This window comes from Bufo gargarizans, chromosome 10 (assembly GCF_014858855.1).
Source record: "Bufo gargarizans isolate SCDJY-AF-19 chromosome 10, ASM1485885v1, whole genome shotgun sequence".
Taxonomy (NCBI): Eukaryota; Metazoa; Chordata; class Amphibia; order Anura; family Bufonidae; genus Bufo; species Bufo gargarizans.
In genome coordinates, this window is record NC_058089.1 from 25,103,130 (window position 1) to 25,129,242 (window position 26,113).

Consider the following 26,113-nt stretch of genomic DNA (forward strand, 5'->3'; position numbering starts at 1 on the left):
TAACCGCTTCCTGGTCCTCGGCTTTGCTGTGGCTGCGCACAGCGCTCTATGACCTCACGCTGTGCGCGTCCGGTCACAGCAGAGCCGCAGCAGGAATAAGAGAGAGAGCGCTGGAGGTGAGGAGTGGCGGCATCCAAAGCAGGAGAGGTAAGTGTGTTTTTTTATTTTTTATTTGCTCTGTGGCCTGGGGGTTCATAAATGGCATTGGGGCTCATAATAGGAGATCATAAATGGCATGGAGGCTCATTATGGCATGGGGGTCTGATAAATGGCATGGGGGCTGATCTGACGCATGGAAAGGGGCTGACCTGAGGCATGGGGGGCTGATCTGAGGCACGGGGGTCTCATCTGAGGTCTTATTGGGGTCTTATTAACATTGGGGGTCTGATCTGTGGTCTGATTGGGGCTTGTTAGCTAATGTCTGATTAACATTGGGGATCTGATTGCTGGTCTGATATGAGGTCTAATAAAAAAAAAAAAATTCTTATTGTCCTCCTCTAAAACCTAGGTGCGTCTTATAGAGCAAAGTACAGTAAGGTACATGAAATTCTAAAAGTATTTAGATTATGGACCATACCATTCTACTGTTCAGATAGGGGTGAACAACCTGACATAAGAAAGGTAAGCAAGCAAAACTTTAAATGCATGTTTATTTAAAAACTGTATAATTTTCTATTATATAAACAAACAAATAAATAAACTGAATACTCCTTTACTATGTTCACAAATCTTCCTCCTACATTTGCTGAAGGTTGAATGGTTAGGAACATTTACATACATAAGTAACACCTCGTATTTTGTAAATCACAAATATTACATACCCTGCCTGTCACAGAGGATACAACCATTTTGGTTGTATGCAAGAGAAGCCACTGAACTGAATGGGGTCTCAGCACGACTCGCAGGTGGCCATGACCCCAGAACTGCCAAAAATCTACCCACATTGGATTTTTTTTTTTTTCCGCGTCTTGGAAATCAATTTCATTCATTTGAATGGGGTGGAAAGCACATGAATTTCTGCAAGCCCGATTCAGATGAATGGAAATGCTTTTCATTCACGGAAATGTCTGCACCAATATCTGTGGCGTATGAAGGCATCCTTACATACCATGCTATATGTTGGTGGCTTGGTGCTATAAATAGTGAAGGGCCTCCGGTAAGCATCTGCTGCTTGCATTATCAATAGTGTCCAGCATGGGGCAGCACAGCACTGCTTTTTTTCTTTGTTGACTAAATCATTAAGTCCCCAGGAAGGGAAACACAGTGAATGTTTGAGGACATTACAGGGCAGAGGTGTGTGAATGAGAAGCAATAAAATAACAGGGAATGTCACAGACTGGATGGGTCGCGGTGTCCTATTTCTGTGGCTGCTGAATGCAAAAAAGACAGGTGGGCTCAGTACTAAAACAGGATAGGGGCTTCCCTACAAATGCTGATGGGGAATGAAGAGTATAAGGGGAAGCAGAGACAAGAAGAATGTACAGTAGGTGGATAGATAAATAGATAGAATTAAGAAAATTAATTTATACTTTTATTATGCGATCAGTATAGTTTGCAGCAAACTGAGGGTTAAGATGTCTTAAGATGACCTGCTGTGGGAGGGCCTGAGTATTTGTGTCCACCACCCTGTGATTGGATGCTGGGGGCTTGCATGCCCTTACTGAGCTAAGCAGCAAAAATCTGGGACTCCCCCCAGCACATTAATACCCCCCTTATTGCCCATTACAGGCAGTCCTATTCCTGCTTCATTCAGAGGGCTCCGTCCACAAGGGTCAGGTAAGAGAAATCCTGGCCAGGGCAATAAGGTGGCAGGGGCTGGCATAACCGTCAATGCATCCAGAGAAACAAATGTGTGCCCTCCACATATATATGTATTAAGATGATGGGGCCCAAAACAGCTGAGAAAGGAACCTATCATAGGCATGAGTGCTCCTAGTCTAAAGGTGGCCATACACAGCACATAGAAGTCAGTGGAACAGTGGTTAAACCAGCGATTGTTACGTGGGTGCCCTCATACACGTTTTAGTCCATAGCGACCGTTACGGTCATTCTGACTTCAGGATGACAGAGGAAAGATCTTTTTGGGAATATTCTCTCATGGAAAAATTGTTCAGGGACTTACGATCGTCAGACGAAAATTTTAAACATGGCGGGCTTCTTTCCGGACAAAGACAATGTATCATTAGTCAGCTGGAAGGATTGTTAGTTTAAAAATATCACCCATTTGGATCATATCGTCGGTTTTGATCAACTTTACACTGCGGTGTATGGCCACCTTTATACCAAGACTTGGCAGTGCCCCATCAGAGGCAATGTAAACCAGAGGTAAAAGATCAGACGCACACACGTATCTATCTATCTATCTATCTATATATATATATATATATATATATATATATACGGCATATTTATATATATAGAAATCTTTCTTACACCTGTGTCACAAGATTAGGATTTCCTAATAAGAACTGCGTAATTCTTGGTTGCAACAATCCCGGAGTATATTCTGTAAATCGGTTTCATATATTGCTGAAATTACTGTTAAACTATACAAATATGCATGCTTTATCTGTCTATCCTATTATTTATTCTTCTATCTATCTATCTCACGTGTAGAAGGGATCACACCACTCCATGGATGTGACATTTTTATTTATTTATTCCTATGTATCCATAAAAACGTTTCAGTTTCCACCTGAGCTTTTTTAAATCTATCTATCTATCTATCTATCTATCTATCTATCTATCTGTTATCTATCTATTTATCTATCTATCTATCTATCTATCCAGTGTCGGACTGGGGTACCTAGGGCCCACCAGTAAAATTTATTTTGGGGGCCCACCGTACTCATACATTCAAATATAATAAATAATCTAACAAGTTTTTATATTAACATAGGCTGGTTGAGGTGCTGCACATTGAATATATGTATATAGTGCAGTAAGTCTACAGTGTTATGTGCCACTTGTGCAGGGGGTGGGAGACTAGGGGCCCACTTTGCTCAGGGGCCCACCGGGGGATTCCCCTGTACCCCTGTGGGCCAGTCCTAGCCTGTATCTATCTATCTATCTATCATCTATCTAGCTATTTTATCTATCATCTATCTATTATTTATTTTATCTGTCTATCTATCTATCTATTTTTTCTTTCTTTCTATCTATCTATCTATTATTTATTTTATCTATCTATCTATCTATTATCTATCTATTTTTTTCTATCTATCTATCTATCTATCTATCTATCTATCTATCTTATCTAATATGTATCTATTACCTAATCCATCCATCTTACATAATATGTCCTTAGTGGTATAGATACACATTATTTTGTGCCCGCTTGGTTTGTGAATTGTGATTGCACATGGAGATAAGTTAGTTCAGTGGATTGATTGATGGATTGAACGGCAGTCCTATGTGAAATGGCTCTGCTGTCACAGCAATTGTGTCAAGTGACAGATTAATCAAATCTGACAAAGTGAGCGCTGCTACATCTGTATGTAAATGAATTAAGATCTCAATTATATCAGTATGGTGAGCAATGTATATCATGGTATGCTGGGTGCTTGTGTACTGTACTACAGAGATGGTTGACTCCATCTAGTAAACCATGTTGTCTATATACCATTTAATAGGCTTGAAAAATGTATAGCTGTAGAACTACAACTCCTAACATGCTTCTTCTGGGTCTGGTCAGAGAGCTTAGCATGGCCTAGGGTGTCTGACAGTCATTAACCATTAGGAGTACACTGATGCCGATGAGCATTACGTTGTAGAGTATTTCCATTAAGATGTCAGTAGACATAATCATTATGTGCAGTAGAACATCTTGAGATGTAGGTATAATGATCATTGTCATGTAGCCCTGCATACCTAGACCGCGATCTTTGGTATCATAGCACCCAATGTGTTGACTGCGGTGACCAGGGAGAGATACTTTGCATTATAACACAGTGCAGCATGTTCTTAATTTGGAGTATGAAATAAGACCTCCGTAATATGTCTGGTGTCAGTTTTAAAGCAGAGGGAGTAAATAATCCTCAGTATTTTCACCTGTGCCCTCTTTATTGGCTGGGGGGTTGATAGTGAAGATTTTCAGAGCAGCGGGGAAAGAGACAGCTGACGTTCCTTACAGGTTCCTCGAGATATTTTAGGAAAGTCTTACAAAGTTTCCCTTACTTCCCATGAGATCAAATGACTTAAAAGAGGGGGCAGATGGCCATATCTATGATCCCCTTCTTTAGCAGCTAGAAGCCACGAAGGGGAAGAAATTGAAGAAGAGAGGAGTCTAGATTTAGTAGTGATTCGGTTGTTGTTTCTCAAGTTGTAGGACTTGTGGTTGTGTCCTCGAAGAAAGGAGCCGGCAAGCAGTCATTCTTCTTTTTTTTTCCCTTTCTGCAGGTATCACATAAACCGCCAAGATGTCTAAAATCTCGGCTTCCCGTAAGACACACCTGAAGGTAAGTACAGGACAACCAGGTCTTCTTACCCTTCTATCATTTCCCTCAAACACTCACATGCAACTTACACTTAAATTCTCCCCAAAAACAAACCAGCGATGGGAATTCAGCGATGACAAACTGGAGAGATATTAATTATTGACCTTATATAGGCTGAAAAAGGACACAGGTCCATCAAGAGCCACCTTTCTCGATCAAGTAAAGATTAATTGTTAGATTAATTATAACTTTCAATGCAGGTTGCTATTAGATAAGCATCTCGACGTAGCATCAGCCATCACTATCTCTTGGGGTACAGCATTCCCCAGTCTGACTGCTCTAACTGTAAAGAATCCTTTCCTGTATTCATGTCTAAATTGGGTTTCTTCCACATGTAATACCTTATGGTCCTTTCCATGAAAGTCTAACATGGACGTGTTACTGTCTATGCATCCATACAACTCATGATAACTTTGACTTTGTTGCTGAATTTCAGGTCCCTGCTTTAAAAGTGGATAATAATCTATTAGCTCATTATTCTGATAAATTTGCCCAAAGCAAATCTAAACATACCTGCGCCTATCATTTTTGCCATTTAATAGTAATTATAATAAGGATAATAATCCTGTCACTGACATTCTTGGAATACATCAATATACAAACTGTGCCCACATGTATGATGTCCATAAGAGCAAGATACTAAAATATATAATAAAACTATAAAATACCATCTACTTTGTCACCATGACATCATTGGAGACTAACAGTTACATTTTAAAAATCCCTAGACCTAGTCCCAGGATGAATTTTGGACCTGCATTCTTCCCCCGTGAGACTCTGTGGCTTTGCTAGGGTCCCTCCCCAGTAAAAACAAAATCCAATTTCCTATATATAGTATACCTCTAAATAATACAGTTAACAAATAATAGCATTATAGAAGTAACACGTATTATCACCATACTGTTAGTGAATAAAACCTACAAACCCAAGACTAATATTACCAATAATAACACTGGCCAAAAAATACTGCCAGACCATGAACACAATTTACCACCACATAGTGACTAAATACCACCATACTGATACTGAATAGAAGCCACTGTACTAAGACCAAATATATTACCTTACAATGACCCTATAGTAGTAAATACCCATTATACACATACAGTATATAAGTGAATATAGCACAGTATATATAGTGACTTACAGCTAACGTGCTCTCTGAATGGAGTTGTTCCCTTTCCCTTTTCTTGTTCATCTGGCCCAGGCCTCCATACTTCTTCCAGTCATGACGCATGTCTGCAGAATGTAACGCAAAGGCATGTCTGGCTGATCACTTTTGCAGCACTCTCATTAGTTTTGTCCCCTTTTGATTCTTTTACAATAAAAATGGTCCCTTTGTGCCCCTTATATCAGCAATGTCCCCCTTAGTGCCTGTTAATACAATAATATCCCCTTAGTGCTCCTTAGTACAACAATGCCCCCCTTACTGAAGCAATGCCCCCCTTAGTGCAGCAATGCCCCCCTTAGTGCAGCAATGCCCCCCCTTAGTGCAGCAATGCCCCTCTTAGTGCAGCAATGCCCCCCTTAGTGCAGCAATGCCCCCCTTAGTGCAGCAATGCCCCCCCTTAGTGCAGCAATGCCCCTCTTAGTGCAGCAATGCCCCCCTTAGTGCAGCAATGCCCCTCTTAGTGCAGCAATGCCCCTCTTAGTACAGGAATGCCCCTCTTAGTACAGGAATGCCCCTCTTAGTACAGCAATGCCCCCCTTAGTGCAGCAATGCCCCTCTTAATGCAGCAATGCCCCTCTTAGTGCAGCAATGCCCCTCTTAGTACAGGAATGCCCCTCTTAGTACAGCAATGCCCCCCTTAGAGCAGCAATGTCCCCCTTAGTGCAGCAATGCCCCCCTTAGTGCAGCAATGCCCCTCTTAGTGCAGCAATGCCCCTCTTAGTACAGGAATGCCCCTCTTAGTACAGCAATGCACCCCTTAGTGCAGCAATGCCCCTCTTAGTGCAGCAATGCCCCCCTTAGTACAATACTGTCTCCCTTAGTGCAGTAATGTCCCATCATAGTGCAACAATGCCCTCGTAGTGCAGCAGTGGCCCCCTTAATGCCCCATAATACAGTAATGTCCCCCTTAGAGCAGCAATGCACCCCATAGTACAGCAAGGCTCTCTTATTACAGCAATGCTCCGTCTTAGTGCAGCTATGCCACGTCTTAGTGCAGCAATGCCTCCCTTAGTGCAGCAATGCCCCGTCTTAGTGCAACTATGCCACATCTTAGTGCAGCAATGCCCCCCTTAGTGCAGCAATGCCCCCCTTAGTGCAATACTGTCCCCCTTAGTGCAGTAATGTCCCCCATAGTGATCCTTAGACAGTAATAACCCCTCTCATGCTCTCCAAGTAGTTACTAGTATGCGAACCAATACAAAATAAGAAAACTTGAAACTCACCAAACCCTGTTCCCACGATGAGCAGTCCACTTCCTATCACCCTCTGTAAGGTGTCTGGCGCAAGCGGCAAAACGTAGTGACATCATCACACCATTTGACCTCTTCTATGTAATTGCAACCTGATCTATAGTCCAGTGGGCGGTCCTTTTATTGTTTAAAGGGGTTTTCCGAGTGTGTTCTATGGGGGTTAGGGGGTCCCACACCCAGGACCCCGCGCCTTCTCCATTTTTTCCTAGGCCATGTGACGTCACGTTCATCAGTCACATAGCCTAGGCGCAACTCAGCCCCATTGAAGTGAATGGAGCTGCAATACCAAGCATAGCCCCACCATACAATGTACGGCGCTGTGCTTGGTAAGCACCGAGAAGGCTGTGGCGCTATTGTGGCCATTAGTGCCTTCTCAAACAGGTGATCAGCGGGGGTCCCCACTGATCAGATACTGATGACTTATCCAGAGTGTAGGTCATTAGTAAAAAAAAAAATAAGCTCTTGGAAATCCTCGTTAACAGCCTTCCCTATATAACTGCACATACAGAGACAGTTGGCAGTCGCTGAGTAGGACCGCCTACTGGACTCCTAAGCATGGAAAGTGCAGGGATTCACATGAATAAATGACTTTTCCCACTAAACTTTAAATCTGCTCAGCTCCTCCTGCTCTATAACCTGCTCCCTGCAGATCAGAAGCCATGTTCAACCCGACAGGCTCCCTTTAATGATCCCTACTAGTCACATCACAAGACCCGCTAACAATTCCTCTCTTGTCTTCGCAGAGCTTGATGCTCCAGGTGGCCAAAACTGCTCTTGAGAAAGAAGAAGCCGATGCTGCCGCTGAGAAGGAAAGTTACCTGGCAGAGCACTGTCAACCACTGAGTTTACCACATTCCCTGCAGGAGCTGCAGGTACCCCGAGAAATGTTACTTGTCTTACTGGGTATATAGAAGGTTATGCATCTTCCAAAGATGATCTGATGTTTTAAGCAGTCCATCCCTAGTACTGTGCCCATGTGAGTAAATACTGTCATTCTGATTAAAGACGCCCTGTCACCTCTCCTGAGTTGTCGAAATAAATAAAAAAATAAAAAAATAAAATAATACAAAAAATAAAATAAATAATAATAATCATCATCATCAAATAAATAAATAAATAACAAAGTAAATAAATAAATAAATATTTTAGTAACTACTTGCATCCACTGTGTAATAACAGTTCTGGAGCATCTATTCTTATGACTCTCTGATTCCTTTATTATTCCTGCTAGGAATTCTGAATTACTAGCAGTTGGCAGCGAGGGTGCAGATGGGGGTCACCAGTTGGGGATTTGTCCCTGCTCAGTCTGACATTATCCAATCAGTGCTGCCAGTGTCAGACTGTGCAGGGAGACATGCCCAACTGGACTTTCATTGCAAACTGCTGGCAATTATTCTATAACTTCTAGCAGGAATAATAAAGGATTGGCACAACATAGAGGCATAAGAATAGATGTTCCAGAATTGTTATTACACAGGGAATGCAAGTTGTTACTAAAATAGACATGTCAGGAGGGGGGACAGGTCCTCTTTAATCAGAATAAGGTGATGATAAATGTGCTGGGTCCTGTAGCCCTAACCGTGTCCACGTTTAACTCTCACCATGCAGCTTTTCAGAAAGTAAAAACTGCAGTTGAGGTTTTTGCGACTTTTTTACACCAGGAAACTGGAGTATGGGGAATATTGATCTCCATCTTTGTTTTTCTGTTCTATCATAGGAACAGAAAAAAAAGGTGCAAGTCACGTGATACCAACTGGACCACATTGTCTATAATGGGGTCCGTTGGGTTTCCGTCATGATGTCCATCATTCCACAGGACAAAGTAGTGCAACCTGCTGCACCATCATGTCCGGCAGTAATGATGCAATCTGTCCTGACAAAGCCTACAACACAGATGTGAACCTAGCCCTTGTTTTGTGACCCCAATCAGTTGAGTAGATGCACAGTATGTGTGCAAGGTTCATGTCCAACCATACCGGAATGTGTGGCTCCTGCTCCGGCACAGTGTGACCATGTGTTTGCCAGTTATCTGATTGGACCCTGTGTGATGCTACATTTCCCTTTTAGAAATGTATAGCCTCCATCACTTATTATATTATCAGTACTGTATTTTAGGGTTGGAATAACGGGGCGGTTTCTTGTATTGCTTCCCTTGTCTTAATCTGTTGCTTCTTCTTCTAGGAACTGTGCAAAAAGTTGCATGCCAAGATCGATGTGGTAGATGAGGAGAGATACGACATGGAGATGAAGGTCCAAAAGAGCAGCAAGGAGGTGAGAGAAAAGATGAAAGGCGAGACTGAACAAGTCTTCTTCAAGTGATGTCAACGTGTCCTTCCTTACCTTTTGGCTTGGCCTGAGATAAGCTGAGATGGAAAAAAAAAAAAAAGAGTAGCACAAAAATTTTCCATTTTCAAAGCGTATGCCACTCATCTCGGGATCCCTCGAGCCGAGAGGAAAGGTAAGGAAGGACACATCTGGTACTGCACTCTGACACTTGCATATACTACATATTGGTGAGTGTTGCTGTCAGGCTGCTCAGCCATGATGGCATATCGTAGGCAGCATCAAATCATTACCATCTATTGTAGAGCAGTGCAGTGAGCGCCGACCCCTTACCCTCCTAGGCAGCTCTGCAAGTAGTGGCAACCAATTCCTCCCAGGTTCTTGGACAAGTTGCAGGAGGCCATTATTAATCATTTCTGGAGAACCCCTTTAATGTCTTTTATTAACGAACGTGGCCCTCTAATCATTATTAGTGGGCCAAGTCTGAAATACTTTGGAAGATGACTGCTGACTGCAGTTATTTAGCTATAGGTTTTAACCATCAAAAAATGGTTGTGCTGCAGTAGAGTTGGAAATGAAACATAATAGTTTCCATCAGGTTGTAGGTGTCCCCACCATCTAACCAGCTTAAAGGGGTTTGTCCAGCGGTTCCTGCGAAAAGAACTATACTTACCTGCTCCCCGATGCTTGTCTCTGGTTCTGTGGGTCTCAATCTCTTCACTGCACTTCTGGACCTGTGACGTAGTGCTTGGGGACACATTACCACTGAGGTCAATCACTGGCTGCAGCAGCAGATGTGACCCGGTCCATGCTGGACGTTTACATGTGGGGACCAAAAATTCAGTGTAGGAAGCTTGGGACCTAAACAGGCAGAACAAGGCATCGGGAGCAGGAAAATACAGTAAGTAAGTATAGTTCTCTTCATAAGTGCCGCTGGGTGGGGGAAATTAAAAAAAAAGTGGACAATCCATTTAAGGCTCTGAAGGCCTTTTTACATGAGCTGCTTGCTTGTTCTTTGGGTGTTTGGCAGCACCTCTACACTGGACAGTTATGAGGAACAATCCCTCTTAAGAAACTTCACTGTCACGGCTGTAAGTGAGCAACAAGAGCCTACACAGTGAATAGCAACTGACCGGACCCAAACTAGGGAGGATAAAGGGTGACCCCTGTCAGACCCTAAGCTCTCCCTAAGCTGCTATGCACATGTCCAGATCCATATGGTGGATCGAAACATGCCCGCGTACCTAAGGCTGATGACCACTGAAACCCCTACAATAGTGGAAGGGGCACGGCCACCGGTGCCCTGCTCAGTATATGGACGGAACCGGGGTCGCCTCGGATCCAGTCAGCAAAGAAACAGAAACACACAAAGTCTGAACACTTAACTGAAGGAGCTGCGGCTGCAGTGAAAACAGATCCAAAGTTAGCAGACAATATCCGAAGTACTTGCTTCAGTAGAAAATAAATCCAGTGAAAAAATATCACACAGGTGAAGTTACTCAAGCGAGAGATACAGCTCAAATGAAAAGTATAATCCGCACCTCTACAAAGGAGGAGGAGTGATTTAAAGGCAGCGAAATCAAACACAGGAGGGACAGCTGGGAGGAAGGAAACAAAAAGTAAAGACCTCATCATAGGGGCGGAGAAACAGGGCAGAGGGAACTCCTCCAAGCTCTAGTAGTGACATCATCACAGGGGTGGAGAAACAGAGCTGTGAGAACGACTCAAAGCTCTGGTAGTGACAGTCACCCTGATAATTGTCCTGATTCTCGGGCCCTATAAAAATGCCCCTACAAGAGCTACTCATTATAATAGATGGACACTTCAATCACCTGTGATTTAATTAAACATGTTGTCTCAGCATACAGAATATAATAACTTAATTAGGCAACATATTCTGTAACTGTGCTACAAATGCTGTAACTAAACCTTTGTTCTTTATGCAGCTGGAAGACTTAAACCAGAAAATCTTTGACCTGAGAGGTAAATTCAAGAGGCCACCACTGAGACGTGTACGTATGTCTGCTGATGCCATGCTTCGTGCTTTGCTTGGTTCCAAGCACAAGGTCAACATGGAGCTCCGTGCCAACCTCAAGCAGGTCAAGAAAGAGGACACTGACAAGGTGAGGCCTCAGCTTAACACACTCCTGAAATGTATTTTAGCCAACAAATGTGGTCATACTCAACATAAAATTAAAATATGTCCACCCATGACACCACGTAAAACAAACAAGTCATCATTCCTATTTTGACACCATTTGCTCAATTAATTGTTCATCCCAACCGATATTTTTCCGTGTTAGTTCAAGTAAAACCAATCAAAAGTAGTCACTGACCAAAACTTTCTCTTCAACTCCAGGAGAAGGATCTCCGTGATGTTGGTGACTGGCGTAAGAACATTGAAGAGAAATCCGGCATGGAAGGCAGAAAGAAGATGTTCGAGTCTGAGGCCTAAGCCCCCTTATCATGACCACGGCTGTCCAACCCGGAGCTGCCAAAGACACCCACTTCAACATAGCACAGCTTTTTCCTGGCGACTTCGGCGTTAACCCCTCTGCTGCTTATCTTACCCATGTTTACAGCAGCCTAGGGGTTAATGAAGCCTTTCCTCCATCCTCTCCTCACTTAAAACCCAAGAGAATGTCTTACAGTATGTCATGGACTGGTAAGGGGAACGCAGGTTTGTGGTTCCCCTCTGCTGAAGCCACAGTTTGGTTCTGCAGGTGCTGTGTTATGTGGACGTGAGAACATAACCGTGTAAATAAAGCTTGTGAAGTCCTTTATGGTTTATGATACCTGACGCGTAGGTGACGTCACTCGTCTTTTTTCTGTGTCAATCATAGAGTCTTGTACTTTAATTTTGCACTAGGATGAAAGGCTATATGACCACAATGGACGAGAATTGAAGGACGAGGGATGTTATATTTAATGTATTAATTTTTGGCACACAGTTACATCACCAGCTGTGATGGAAATGTCACTAATGGGAAGTGCGGTGTCTTATAAAACAATTGAAATCCACTAGTCGTGATCTTTTCCTATCAAGACAACAGCTAAGAACCGCTCATCTAAAAACTTAACCTTCATGAAAAAGGGAGAATTAAGAAGATTTAATGGAAATCCAATGAAAAGTATTCTACTGACATATAAACCTGCAAATGCTTGGACTTCCACCATTTTCTAAAACAAAGGAACCTTACCCTTCACACTACTCAAAGGTTTCTATTACTGCAGATATCTGGATTTAGGCCAAGTTCACACTTCAGTTATTTAGTCATTTTTTTCCATCAGTTGTTGTGAGCCAAAACCAGTAGTGACACCTCCACAGACAGAGATCAGGTATAATGGAAAGAATTGTACCTGTTCTTTGTTTTTGACCCACTCCTGGTTTTTGCTCCCAATAGATCAAAAGATCTCAATAGATCTATTGATCTGGTGATGGAAATATCTCAGTAGCAATTTATCATTTAGAAAATTGGTGGAGGTCCAAACTCATGAACTCTAGCAATGTAATCATTTCACCTATTTTGTTGGTTTTCCCTTTTAAAGGGGTTCTCCATGATTTAACAATTAATGATCTATCCTTAGAACAGGTCATCAATATCACATTGGCGGGGGTCTGATACCCTGCACTCCTGATGATCAGCTGTTCAAAAGTTGCAGAAATTAATTGAAGCAGCTCTGTAGTAACCAGCTCCGTCCGCTACACAATGGACAGAGCTGTGTAGCTTTGGTGCCTGTTACTGACACTTTATCTACCCTTAGGGGTATCAGACACTCCCTGACCTAATTTTTTGATCCTGGAGAACCCCTTTAAGTACACAAAATTGCATGTGCTCAGGGACCTGACAACGCCTACTATCTGAGCTCAGGTTGGCTCCGTTCCTGTTCCTGATGGGTGGTATGAGCCTTTGAAGAGATCGCCTAGATTGAGTGACTTTTCAAGACCATGGAGATCCAATGGTGTCACTGGCCAGCATCTTTTGGTTAGTCATCTCCAAGTAAATGACGGCAATGGTCTTTGTCTTTCTTTGTTAGCAGCAGTTTCCATCTATCCCAAAAGTGTTCATGTGGAATACATTTCAGGGCATTTGTAAAAAATTATAAGGTCCTCTCCAGCCAGTTTGACTTTCTTCATATGCAACCCGTGCAAAAACACAGAACAAACTCTGGCCACTCTCATTTATAATTTTTTACGCCTGCTTTAGGCGTAGAAAATGTTGTAAATCTACACCAGCAGGGAGGCTGGCGTAGATTTAGACTGATAGTGGTTACACTGAAGTAATGTAGAGGCCGGCGCCTCTAAATAACCTCTTCAGATCCACTGCCAGCGCAGGGGTTATTAAGACCAGCGCCTAAAACACGGCCTAAATAAATTACCCCTTTGGTGCTTCTTGCTAGACATTTTAGACACTTTTGTCAAATTTTATACCACCTATTGGTTGGCTTACTTTGCACCAATATTTAGGTGCAGTTTTGGCATATTTTAAGCCACATCCCTTTTCCTAAATCACACTGTTCCTTCTAAGCCATGCCCCTTGTCTAGCAAGATGCATAATGGGTCTACAAACATAGGGGAGGATTTATCATACCCTGCACTCCAGAATTCTGGCTTAAAAAATGTCAAAAAATAGGGGCTCACATGTTTTACATCACTCAGGTTTTAAAAAGTGGTGGGAAGGTAAGTCTGATTAGCTATTTCAATTACGGTAGTTTCACTCCAGATTTATCACTGGGGAGTTTTTTTTTTAAGTTGCAAAAAAGTTGGGGGGTGTAGAAAAACTAGGGAAAAGTGCTCCGTTTAAAGACACACCAAATTTAACAAGCAACATGATACATTTGATAAATTTGGTGCAAAGTACCCCAACACAGACTCCTGATAAATTCGAATGTTCCTCTCATGATAATTTTACCACATAATGTATGTGGTGGAAGGCATGTACGCTAATTTTTTGGTGCACATTGAGGCAGAATATTGGTGCATTTAGTTTAGTAAATCTCCCTGAATATGTCTAATTAAGCTTTTGGGGCTTTTTAGTCAGTTCGGATCTGAAGATGGGCATGTAAACCTCTAATACGCAAGCACATACATTGCGGAAAAACTGAAAAAAAAATTAGGAAAATTATTTTACATCTATCATCCCCTTACTATCCCATGCTTAAACAGTACTAACTGCAGAATAACCTAAATTATGCTAAGACTGATAAAAGTAATGCACAACAGATGCCAAGAAGAGCTGACTCATGACTTAATGGGGTCCTAAGTGGGATAGTAGTTTTGGCCCTCTTCTGTGTTCTCCAGCTGCAGTGCTCTATGTCCATTCATCAAAATGTCATTGCTATAATATGTAATTAAAATACCGTAAATAATGTCAAAATATCTATTTTTCTAATGCAAACCCCCTTCCCCTACCACAGAAAATGTGTGAAGATTATGTGAATAGTGACACCCTCCTGGAATGCTAGATGTCTGTAAAGCTGCATCTGGCTCTTATTGTGCCGACTAGGACTAGCAGCTATCGACACCAGTATAAAAACTGTCCCTCTAAACCAATAGTCCCATGGAGGAACCTAAACTGTTAACCTCCTGGCAAGTCCCTATAACTTACCCATCCCTGCTGTAAAGATGACTTTTTGTTTCGCCGTTGCTGTCTTCTGGGGAACCCATAATCATGTTTTAAGTAAACCCTTCTGCAGCGAGCCATTGAGGAGCTGATGCGGAGGATGGGAGTGGTGGTGGCTCTGACCATAGGATGCGTCACAGTGGTCTCCATCAGGTCATTGCTGCCAAGGGTCGGTGCAGTGAGAGGAGGGTGCATCCTTTCTTCCCTGCAGCTGAAGCTTCTGCCGGATGGTAGTTTGGGATGCCTTTGATGTTGGGGGTTGTATGGGTGCCTGGCAGGAGATGTAGTAGTTCAATGGTCAGTGTATAATGTGGTAGGAGTCAGGAAAACAGTCCAGAGGTAGAAGAATAAACAGTTGTAGTAACAGTTGTAGTACATCTAATAATAATCTGTACACAGTGCAAAACCTTTTCCCAGATAGTGAGGTTCGGACTCTGGCAAAGTGGTAGATAAGGATACTCTTTGGTGTGGCATCTTGCTAAAGTTTCTCTCCCAAAAATCTCTTATTAGCAACTGTAATCTGGCAATTGTGGCTGTAGTGTCCACTGCGAGATAAAGGTTTTAGAGGCTTGTCTGGCCAGGATGCAGTTAAGTGCGATGGGTGTCTTAACTGTAATCCCTTACAAGCAGCACAGTCTGTATAGCTGTAATTTCAGGTTACCTTGCTGCCTTTTATGCTTAGCCATGCAGATTCCAAGTTCTTGTCTTCCTTCTCTCTCTTGCTCTTTCTGTAGCAGAAGTAGTAAATATTTCAGTCTCTGAATAGGAAAGCTGGTTCAAAATGAAGATAAATTTGTCTCAACTGTTGACCACGAACCTTATTGGAAAAGGGGCCAGGCCAAAAAGAGGCATTTGTAGCTTTTTTTTTTTTCCAAAAGTCCCTTTTAAAAAGTAACAAACACACAGATTGTTAAATCTCCCCCAATATCTTGTAGGGCTAGCTCAGCTGAACGTAATGATACCTTTCACTTATGATCGGTTTCTGCATTCTGGAGAAAAAGTACGTTTAACCCAAATGCAAATGAGCAGTTAAGTGACCCAAGGGCAGGCCCACCCACTCTGTGCACCCGTGCTCCTCAGACAGCCTCCATCTCTTGATTGAGAGAGCCAGATTCCCGCATAGTCATCTTGTCGGAACCTGTCAATCAAGAAGGAGAGGGAGGATCTTGCAAAGGAAGCAGGAGGAGCAAGGGTGCACGGAGTTGCTTGGTGCCACCTTCAGTGCACTTAACTGCTCATTTGCATATGGATTAAAAGTATTTTGTCTCCAGAATGAAGCAACAAATCACCAAGTTAAAGGTATCATTACATTCAGCAGAACTAACCCTACAGGGCATTGGGTGAGATTTATCAGACTGGTATAAAGTAGAACTAGCTTAGTTGCCCATAGCAACCAATCAGATTCCACCTTTCATTTTCCAAAGGAGCTGTGAAAAATGAAAGGTGGAATCTGATTGGTTGCTATGGGCCACTAAGCCAGTTCTACTTTATACAAGTTTGATAAATCTCCCCCACTGTGTCTGGTTTATCAGTGAATTTCCTGGTGACAGACTCCCTTTAACCTCTTAAGGACACAGGGCGTACATGTACGCCCTGTGCATTTTCGATCACCGCCGCACGGCGGGCGGTGATCGGAACCCCGTGCCTGCTCAAATCATTGAGCAGGCACTTGGAGCAAATGCGCCGGGGGGTCCGGTGACCCCCCCATGTATGCGATCGCAGAAAACCGCAGGTCAATTCAGACCTGCGGTTTTCTGCGTTTCCGGGTTATTCGGGTCTCTGAAGTCCCGATAACCCGGAACAGGATGGTGATGGTGGTGTGATTTCATCCCACCAATCACCATCCAGCGATCCTGAGTGGTGATGGTGACATCACCACTCAGGATCGCTTTCTGATTGGTCTGTGGGCGGTCCGGCGGCAGATTCAAAAGAGGCAGGCGCTCCTCTCCTCCTCCTTTTGTGTTCCGGAGCCGGAGGAGAGAGGAGCTGCCTGCACGTGTCTGCCTGCACCCGATCTGTGCCCCCCAGGACCCGATCTGTGCCCCCCAGGACCCGATCTGTGCCCCCCAGGACCCCATCAGGTACATAGGGACAGCTAGGGAAAGTTTGGTTTAGGCAGGGAAAAAAAAGGGAAAGTTAGTTTCTGAACTTTGATTGCATCACCCTAAGTTAGGGTGTCTGGGGTCCACAGCACAGCTGTGTGACCCTAGACCCCCCAGGGGTGCTGCCACTTCCCCCCCCCCCCCCTGCCCCCCCCACACCTTTTTTGGGGTGCATTTTTTTTTTTTTCGTGTACGCTGACTGTGGCCGGCACTTAGTGTCCGGCCACTGTTAGCGCATCGCACACCCCACCGCTGATCAACTTCGGACGGTTGATCAGCGGTTTTGAATTTTTTTCCCCACATTTTTTGCCCTTTTTTTAGTTAGTTTATTTTATTTTTTTTCTGTTAGTTTTAGGGTGAGTTCGTGAACACCCGTGCCCCCACACACACGCACACAAAATAAAGAGTTACACACACGCACATATACACGCAGACACACACTCCCTTATGGCCCGCCGGACGTTCTCGGCCGAGGAGGCATACGCCCAGATTGCCTCTGACTCCGAGAGTCCCAGTGAGGATGAGGATGACCCCACATTCCTGTTGTCATCCGCATCCTCCTCATCATCTAGCGATGATGATGAGCCCCCAAGGCGGCGGAGACGCCGCCAGGCGGAGCAAGGGGACCGCCATGTTAGGGACCCTGTGGCCCACACTAGTACGAGCAGCTCTGGGGCTCGTACTGGTTTCCCGGCCCACCAGTTAAATCCACCGGAGCCCCCTGCCGGTGAACTTGTCTGGTGTAGCCCAGAGCGATACGAGCCTGTGATTCCTGATTTTGTAGGCCAATCAGGAATCCAGATTTCCACAGTGGGCTACACTGAATATGACTTTTTTTGTCATTTTTTCAGTGACCCACTGGTAAATCTGATGGTGGAGCAGACGAATCTGTACGCCCAACAGTTCGTCGCTCAACACCCGGGCTCCTTTTTGGCCAGGCCCGGTGGCTGGACGCCGGTCAGTGCAGCCGAAATGAGGACATTTTGGGGCCTCGTGCTGCATATGGGCCTGGTCAAAAAACCCAGTGTCAGGCTGTACTGGAGTGGGGACGTCCTATACCAGGCCCCACTTTACAGTACAGCCATGACACGCTCCCGGTTTGAGGCCATCCGGAAATGTCTGCATTATTCCGATAATGCAGCATGTCCCCCCCCGAGGTGATCCTGCCCATGACCGTCTGTACAAGATACGGCCGGTCATCGATCACTTTGGGGCCAAATTCATGGAGGCCTATGTACCTGGAAGAGAGGTCGCGGTTGATGAGTCTCTCATTGCGTTCAAGGGGAGACTCATTTTCCGCCAGTATGTGCCCTCCAAGCGGGCGAGGTATGGCGTGAAGCTATACAAAATTTGTGAGAGTACCTCAGGGTACACTTACAAATTTCGTGTATACGAGGGGCGAGATTCCCGGATTCAACCCCCAGAATGTCCCCCCACTCTGGGTGTTACCGGGAAACTTGTGTGGGACCTTATGTACCCACTGCTGGATAAGGGTTACCACCTTTACGTGGATAACTTTTATACCAGTATCCCCTTGTTCCAGTCCCTTGCCGCCAGATCCACGTCCGCTTGTGGAACCGTGCGGAAAAATCAACGCGGCCTCCCTGCCCACCCCCTCCAGGTACCTATCCCCAGGGGTGAGACCCGTGCCCTTACCACTGGAAACCTGTTGCTGGTCAGGTATAAGGACAAGAGGGATGTCCTTATGCTGTCCACAATTCATGGTAACGGCATCACCCCTGTCCCTGTGCGAGGTACCGCGGCAACGGTCCTCAAGCCCGATTGTATCGTCGCTTACAATCGGTATATGGGAGGAGTTGATCTCTCTGATCAAGTCCTCAAGCCACATAACGCCATGCGCAAAACCCGGGCATGGTACAAAAAAGTTGCGGTCTACTTGGTGCAGGTTGCCATGTACAACTCTTTTGTACTATCCCGAAGCGCTGGCAGCACAGGGACATTCCTCCAGTTCTATGAGGCAGTCCTCAAGGCCCTGATCTTTTCGGACCGGGAAAGAGCAGGCCGGAGTACCTCGGGAACTGTAGGTGCCCGGATCGTCCCTGGCCAACACTTTCCAGGTGTGGTCCCCCATACTGGAAAGAAGGGACGAACCCAAAAAAAGTGCAGAGTGTGTCGCAGGAGGGGGATACGGAAGGACACGACTACTCAGTGCGACACTTGCCCCGATCATCCGGGCCTCTGCATTGACGGTTGCTTCAGGGAGTATCACACTTCCATGGAGTACTAAATTTATATCCCAATTTAGCACTGACATCGGATAAAAAAAAACTGGTTCTCAGACTTGAGACACCCAAAAAAAACTAAAATAATTTATTAAAAGTAGACATATTAGGTATCGCCGCGTCGGTAATAATCTCCTCTATAAAACTACCCCATGACCTAACCCCCCAGATTAACACGGTCAAGGAAAAAAAAAAAAAAAAGGTGCAAAAAATGTTTTTTTTTGTCACCTTACATAATAAAAAGTTTAATAGCAAGCGATCAAAAAGTCATATAGCCCCCCAAAAAGTGCCAATAAAGCCGTCCGCTCATCCCACAAAAAATGAGCCCCCACATGAGATAATTGGATAAAATTTTTTTTACAAAAATGACCCTTACACTTTAGAGATACCCCCAAAAAAATTTGAATCAAAAAAGATAATATAGTCTAAAACCAAAATAATTGTAAAAAAAGTTGACTTATCAGGTATTGCCGCATCCGTAAGAATCTCCTCTATAAAAATACCCCGTGACCTAACCCCCCAGATTAACACGGTCAAAAAATAAATAAAAAATAGGTGCAAAAAAAGATTTTTTTTGTCACCCTACATAACAAAAAGTTTAATAGCAAGCGATAAAAAAGTCATATAGCCCCCAAAATAGTGCCAATAAAACCGTCCGCTCATCCCGCAAAAAATGAGTCCCCACATGAGATAATTGGATAAAAATAAAAAATAAAAAAATGACCCTTAGACTTTAGAGATACCCAAAAAAAGATTTGTATCAAAAAAGATAATATAGTCAAAAACCTAAATAATTGTAAAAAAAAAGTAGACTTATTAGGTATTGCCGCGTCCGTAAGAATCTCCTCTATAAAAATATCCCATTACCTAACCCCCCAGATTAACACAGTTAAAAAAAACAAAAAAAAAACGGTGCCAAAACCGCTATTTTTGGCACTTTTCCATTTCAATCCGTTTTTTCCGGTAACAAAACAAGGGTTAACAACCAAACAAAACGTAATATTTATTACCCTGATACTGCAGTTTACAGAAACACCACATTTGTGGTCGTAAACTGCTGTATCAGTAAAAGGGAGGCCGCAAAAGGAAAGGACCGACATGGTTTCTGGAAGGCCGATTTTGATGGCCTTTTTTATTGACACCATGTCCCTTTTGAAGCCCCCCTGATGCACCCTAGAGTAAAAACTCCCCAAAACTGACCCCGTCTAAGAAACTACACCCCTCAAGGTATTCAAAACTAATTATACAAACTTCATTAACCCTTTAGGTGTTCCTCAACAGTTAATGGCAAATGGAGATGAAATTTCAGAATTTCAATTTTTGGTAACCTTGCGTCACAAAAATGTAATATAGAGCAACCAAAAATCATATTTACCCTAAACATAGTCCGCAAAAAAAATGGCACCTTATCCCGTAGTTTCCAAAATGGGGTCACTTTTAGGGAGTTTCTACTCTAGGGGTGCATCAGGGGGCTTCAAATGGGACATGGTGTAAATAAACCAGTCCATAAAAATCAGCCCTCCAAAAACCAAACGGCGCACCTTTCCCTCTACGCCCCGCTGTGTGGCCGTACAGTAGTTTACGGCCACATATTGGGTGTTTCTGTAAACGGCAGAGTCAGGGCAATAAAGATACAGTCTTGTTTGGCTGTTAACCCTTGATTTGTTAGTGGAAAAAATGGGTTAAAATGGAAAATTAGACAAAAAAATGAAATTTGCAAATTTCATCCCCATTTGCCAATAACTCTTGCGCAACACCTAAAGGGTTAACGACGTATGTAAAATCAGTTTTGAATACCTTGAGGGGTGTAGTTTCTTAGATGGGGTCACTTTTAGGGAGTTTCTACTCTAGGGGTGCATCAGGGGTCTTCAAATGGGACATGGTGTAAATAAACCAGTCCATAAAAATCAGCCCTCCAAAAACCAAACGGCGCACCTTTCCCTCTACGCCCCGCTGTGTGGCCGTACAGTAGTTTACGGCCACATATTGGGTGTTTCTGTAAACGGCAGAGTCAGGGCAATAAAGATACAGTCTTGTCTGGCTGTTAACCCTTGATTTGTTAGTGGAAAAAATGGGTTAAAATGGAAAATTAGACAAAAAAATGAAATTTGCTAATTTCATCCCCATTTGCCAATAACTCTTGTGCAACACCTAAAGGGTTAACAACGTATGTAAAATCAGTTTTGAATACCTTGAGGGGTGTAGTTTCTTAGATGGGGTCATTTTTGGGTGGTTTCTATTATGTAAGCCTCGCAAAGTGACTTCAGACCTGAACTGGTCCCTAAAAATGTAGTTTTTGTAAATTGCTGAAAAATTTCAAGATTTGCTTCTAAACTTCTAAGCCTTATAACATCCCCAAAAAATAAAATATCATTCCCAAAACAATTCAAACATAAAGTAGACATATGGGGAATGTAAAGTCATCACAATTTTTGGGGGTATTACTATGTATTACAGAAGTAGAGAAACTGAAACTTTGAAATTTGCTAATTTTTCCAAAAATTTGTTAAATTAGGTATTTTTTGGTGCAAAAAAAATTATTTTTTTGACTTCATTTCACCAGTGTCATGAAGTACAATATGTGACGAAAAAACAATCTCAGAATGGCCTGGATAAGTCAAAGCGTTTTAAAGTTATCAGCACTTAAAGTGACACTGGTCAGATTTGCAAAAAATGGCCTGGTCCTAAGGTGTAAAAAGGCTGTGTCCTTAAGGGGTTAAAATCCACATTGTGGGCCAATTTATGCTGTGGAGTTTTTTGCAGTCTACAGATAACATTTCTTTAAATCTCATCCACATTGCTGCAATGGTTTTGCCAAATCTGCCATGCAGATCAGTGGGTGGAAACTTAGTGAGAAATAAGGAGGAAACAGAAATTAGGTAGATTTTCAAAGCTTTGTGGTCAGTACCGATAGCATTCATATGACTCAGAATGAAATGTGTGCAGAGGCCTCTGTATATTCTCAGCAATCGGCCGAGGAAGAGAAAGATGCTAGTCATGCTGCACAAAACCTCATCTTGAATGACTAATACATGAAAAAAGCTATGATGACTTATTATGTACTCCTTCATAGTATTAGTTATAGTATTTTATACAGTATGTTGTATTTTAGAGAGACAACCACGGTCTATAACCCCTGTGGATGCTAAAGGGCTCATGGAGACCAGAGCCTTAGTCTCATGCTGGACTCAACCCCCTTTATCTTAGGTTTCATGCACACGGTCGCGTCCATATTCCGGTTCGCAGCCAACAGATCTGCAAAATACAGATAACCTTCCTGTGCAGTCCACATTTTCTCGCACCCATCAATAGAAAGGACTATTCTCTTCTGCAGTATGGGCCACAGTTGAGGCAGGGTGCTGAATCTCCTGTCCTGTGCGGAGACTTATTGGCAATGCTCCATTAGACAGCAATATGAAAAGAAGTATCTCCCAAGAAAGAGGACCATCTCACCAGTGCCACCTATTGGAAGTGGCTCCCTATGAGTCAAGATTCAACTTTCCAACAAGCCTTGGAATTTGACCAGGGAATATAGGAAATCTAGATATCCATCCATCCATCCATCCATCCCATTCCCTAGCCCTGTCAATCACACAGCGGAGGGGGCGTCATTAGCAGCGGAGGATGCGGCTGCTACCAGCAAGTAGCCGCCCTACTTGCTGGTAGCAAGGTAATTTACATATTATAAAAATAGCTTTTTAACAAAATCTACAGAACCAAAATGAATATTTAGCTTATGTATAGTGTAGGGATTATTATTAACCAAAAAAAAAAACGGTTTAGTGGGCTGACAGAAGCCTTTTAAAGCCCGCCCATCAGTGACATCACTGGGAACACTGCTAGGCAGAAGCCTCCGCCTAGCAGTGTTTAAAATATGAACAAACAGCCCTTGCCCTACATAATACAATGCTCCAATGCTCATGTCAGAGCGGCTGTCAAACGGTGTAAAAAAAGCCATTTCTTGTCACCTTACATCACAAAAAGTGTAATACCAAGCGATCAGAAAGTCATACACACTCCAAAATAGTACCAATAAAACCGTCATCTCATCCCGCAAAAATGAGACCCTACATAAGACAGTTGCACAAAAATAAAAAATAACTATGGCTTTCAGAATATGGAGACACTAAAAAAATATTTTTTTTCAAAAATGCTTTATTATGTAAAACTGAAACAAACAACCAAAAATGTATTGTCGCATCTGTAACAATCTGCTCTATAAAAATACCACATGATCTAACCTGTCAGATGAACATTGTAAATAACAAGAAATAAAAATGGTACCAAAACAGCTATTTTTTGTTACCTTGCCTCAAAAAAGTGTAATATAGAGCAACTCAAAATCATATGTACCCTAAAATAGTACCAACAAAACTGCCACCTTATCCTGTAGTTTCCAAAACTTGGGTAATTTTTTTGAGTTTCTACTCTAGGGGTGCATAAGGGTGTCTTCAAATGTGACATGGTCCCCCAAAACCATATGACATTCCTTTGCTTCTGCGCCCTGCCATGTGCCCATACAGCGGTTTACGATCACATATGGGGTGTTTCTGTAATCTACAGAATCAGGGTAATAAATATAGAGTTTTGTTTGGATGTTAACCCTTGCTTTGTTACTGGAATAAATGGATCAAAATGGAAAATCTGCCAAAAAAGTGAAACTCTGAAATTTCATCTCCATTTTCCTTTAATTCTTGTGGAACACCTAAAAAGGTTAACAAAGTTTGTAAAATCAGGTTTGAATACCTTGAGGGGTGTAGTTTCTAAAATGGGGTCATTTCTGAGTGGTTTCTATTATGTAAGCCTCACAAAGTGACTTCAGACCTGAACTGGTCCTTAAAAAGTGGGTTTTGGAAATTTTCTAAAAAATTTCAAGATTTGCTTCTAAACTTCTAAGCCAAAAAATAAAACAGCATTCACAAAATCATCCAAACATGAAGTAGACATATGGGAAATGTAAAGTTATAAAAAATTTTGGAGGTATTACTGTCTATTATAAAAGTAGAGAAATTGAAATTTGGAAATTTGCTAATTTTTCAAATTTTTTCTTAAATTTTTTATTTTTTTTATAAATAAAAATGATATTTTTTTACTCAATTTTACCACTGTCATGACGTACAATATGTGACAAGAAAAAAATCTCAGAATGGCCTGGATAAGTAAAAGCGTTTTAAAGTTATTACCACATAAAGTGACACATATCAGATTTGCTAAAAATGGCCTGGTCCTTAAGGTGAAAAATGGCAGGGTCCTGAAGGTAAAAACTAGCTTGGTCTTGAAGGGGTTAAGAAAATAATACATTAGCCTCAATACAGACAGGGAAAGAAGTGTCCACGGCAGTATATGCCATATAAAAAACAGGAAATAATAATAATAGTGTTACTGCTGCTATACTCTTGTGGGTGATTCACCACGTGTTACGTAATAAAAGCTGCAGTTTATTCACTCTACTTAGCTCGCGTACACACTTTCAGTTCCTGATTAGTTGACATGGGTCCATCCTTGCTGAAAACAAGGCAGTGGGCACAGTGTTAAAAACTAGTCTACAAAGTCATGAGGAATGGAGACTATTGCGTAATGAAATGTTATACAGCTTCATCATCTTCATAGTTTAACTCCTCTGAATCTTTAAGATATCAGCTTTCTGGCAGAAAAAGGGAAACATTTTTATTACATCCAGAGGCGGAAATTGGTAGAATATATGCAGTCTAGATAATCTTCTGAGAGTTTAACACATCAAAAGCACAAATCTCTCTCCTATACAGAGGGTTTGCTACAATGTGTTACCGCAGAAGTCCAGGCTGACAAAGGACTGCCTGAACTGGATACATTATAACAGACATTCAGCTGTAAGTGCAGTGTCTGGACTGTCAAAGTGTCACATCGTGTTACTTTCCGGAAGGGATGGTAAGGCCTGATACATCCCAAGGGGGATTGAGTCCAGAGAGTTAGGGTTTGTAGTAAACCAGTGTGCTTCTCTACAGAAGGAAATCAAGTGCAAAAAAGACAGGCAAGGCACTGAGCTGGCTTCTCCAGTATCCTTGAGGAAAGGCTGTGCTGAGGAAAGGCCTGAGCTAGCTGTCCTTCTCTATCTCAGAAGACTGATTCCCTGGGCAAAGGGCTGGTGGCCTGGTCTGTGGCTCAGTTGTTCGGCTGGCCCTCTGGTCAAAGGGCTGGTGGCTCAGTTGGTTGGCTGGTCCTATGGTCAAAGGGCTGGTGGCTCAGTTGTTTGGCTGGCCCTATGGTCAATGGGCTGGTAACCCAGTTGTTTGGCTGACCCTATGGTCAAAGGGCTGGTAACCCAAGGTCTGCGGCAGAGTATCCCCATCTTCTTCTGGTCACTCATGCAGTCTGGCAGAGTCTCTCCTACTAAGCATTGGTCCCTTTCTGCAGACAAACAGGGGCTCCGACTGCTCTCCTTATATACAGTTTTAGCTGAACTAGAACCTTTTAGTGGGAGGGGTTGAGTGGAGTGGAGAAGCACAGCCTAAACAATGTTGCAATTTCAGTCTGTCACGGACTTGTATACAGTTTCAATACAAGTCTATGGGAATAATTAAGCCTAGTTTCACACTTGCGTTAATTCTGGTATGGAGATCCGGCAGAGGATTTCAATACCGGAATTAAACGGATCCGTTTTGATTACACATCAGGATGAATCCGTTCTGTTAGGATGCAGTTGTGTGGAATCAAAACGAAAAATCCGTCACTAAATACATTGAAAGACAATGGGTGATTGATACTGTTTTTTAGGCTCCTATAAAATCTTTTTTTTTTTTTTTTTATGACCGGACACAAAACCATAGCTTGCAGTGTCTGGTCACAAAACAAAATGCTACCGGAGCTGAAGACATCTTGATGCATCCTGAAACAATCTTTCTATTCAGAATGCATTAGGACTAAACGGAAACGTATTTTTTTCCGTTGTTGAGATCCTCTGCCAG

At 42.8% G+C, this 26,113-nt stretch overlaps 1 protein-coding gene across 2 annotated transcripts; it reads left to right on the plus strand.

Moving 5' to 3' along the window:
- The first annotated feature begins 1,676 nt into the window (after positions 1 to 1,676).
- On the plus strand, positions 1,677 to 12,000 carry TNNI2 (troponin I2, fast skeletal type). Of its 2 annotated transcripts, none has more exons than XM_044270802.1 (6): positions 1,677 to 1,776; positions 4,399 to 4,457; positions 7,661 to 7,789; positions 9,099 to 9,188; positions 11,147 to 11,323; positions 11,560 to 12,000. In XM_044270802.1, exons 2-6 carry the CDS (start codon positions 4,419 to 4,421, stop codon positions 11,653 to 11,655), a joined length of 531 nt encoding a protein of 176 aa, XP_044126737.1. In that variant the 5' UTR covers positions 1,677 to 1,776; positions 4,399 to 4,418; the 3' UTR covers positions 11,656 to 12,000. The 2 variants fall into 2 exon arrangements, with proteins under 2 accessions (XP_044126737.1, XP_044126738.1); XM_044270803.1 differs by lacking the exon at positions 1,677 to 1,776 and adding an exon at positions 4,094 to 4,151.
- Positions 12,001 to 26,113: the final 14,113 nt, after the last annotated feature.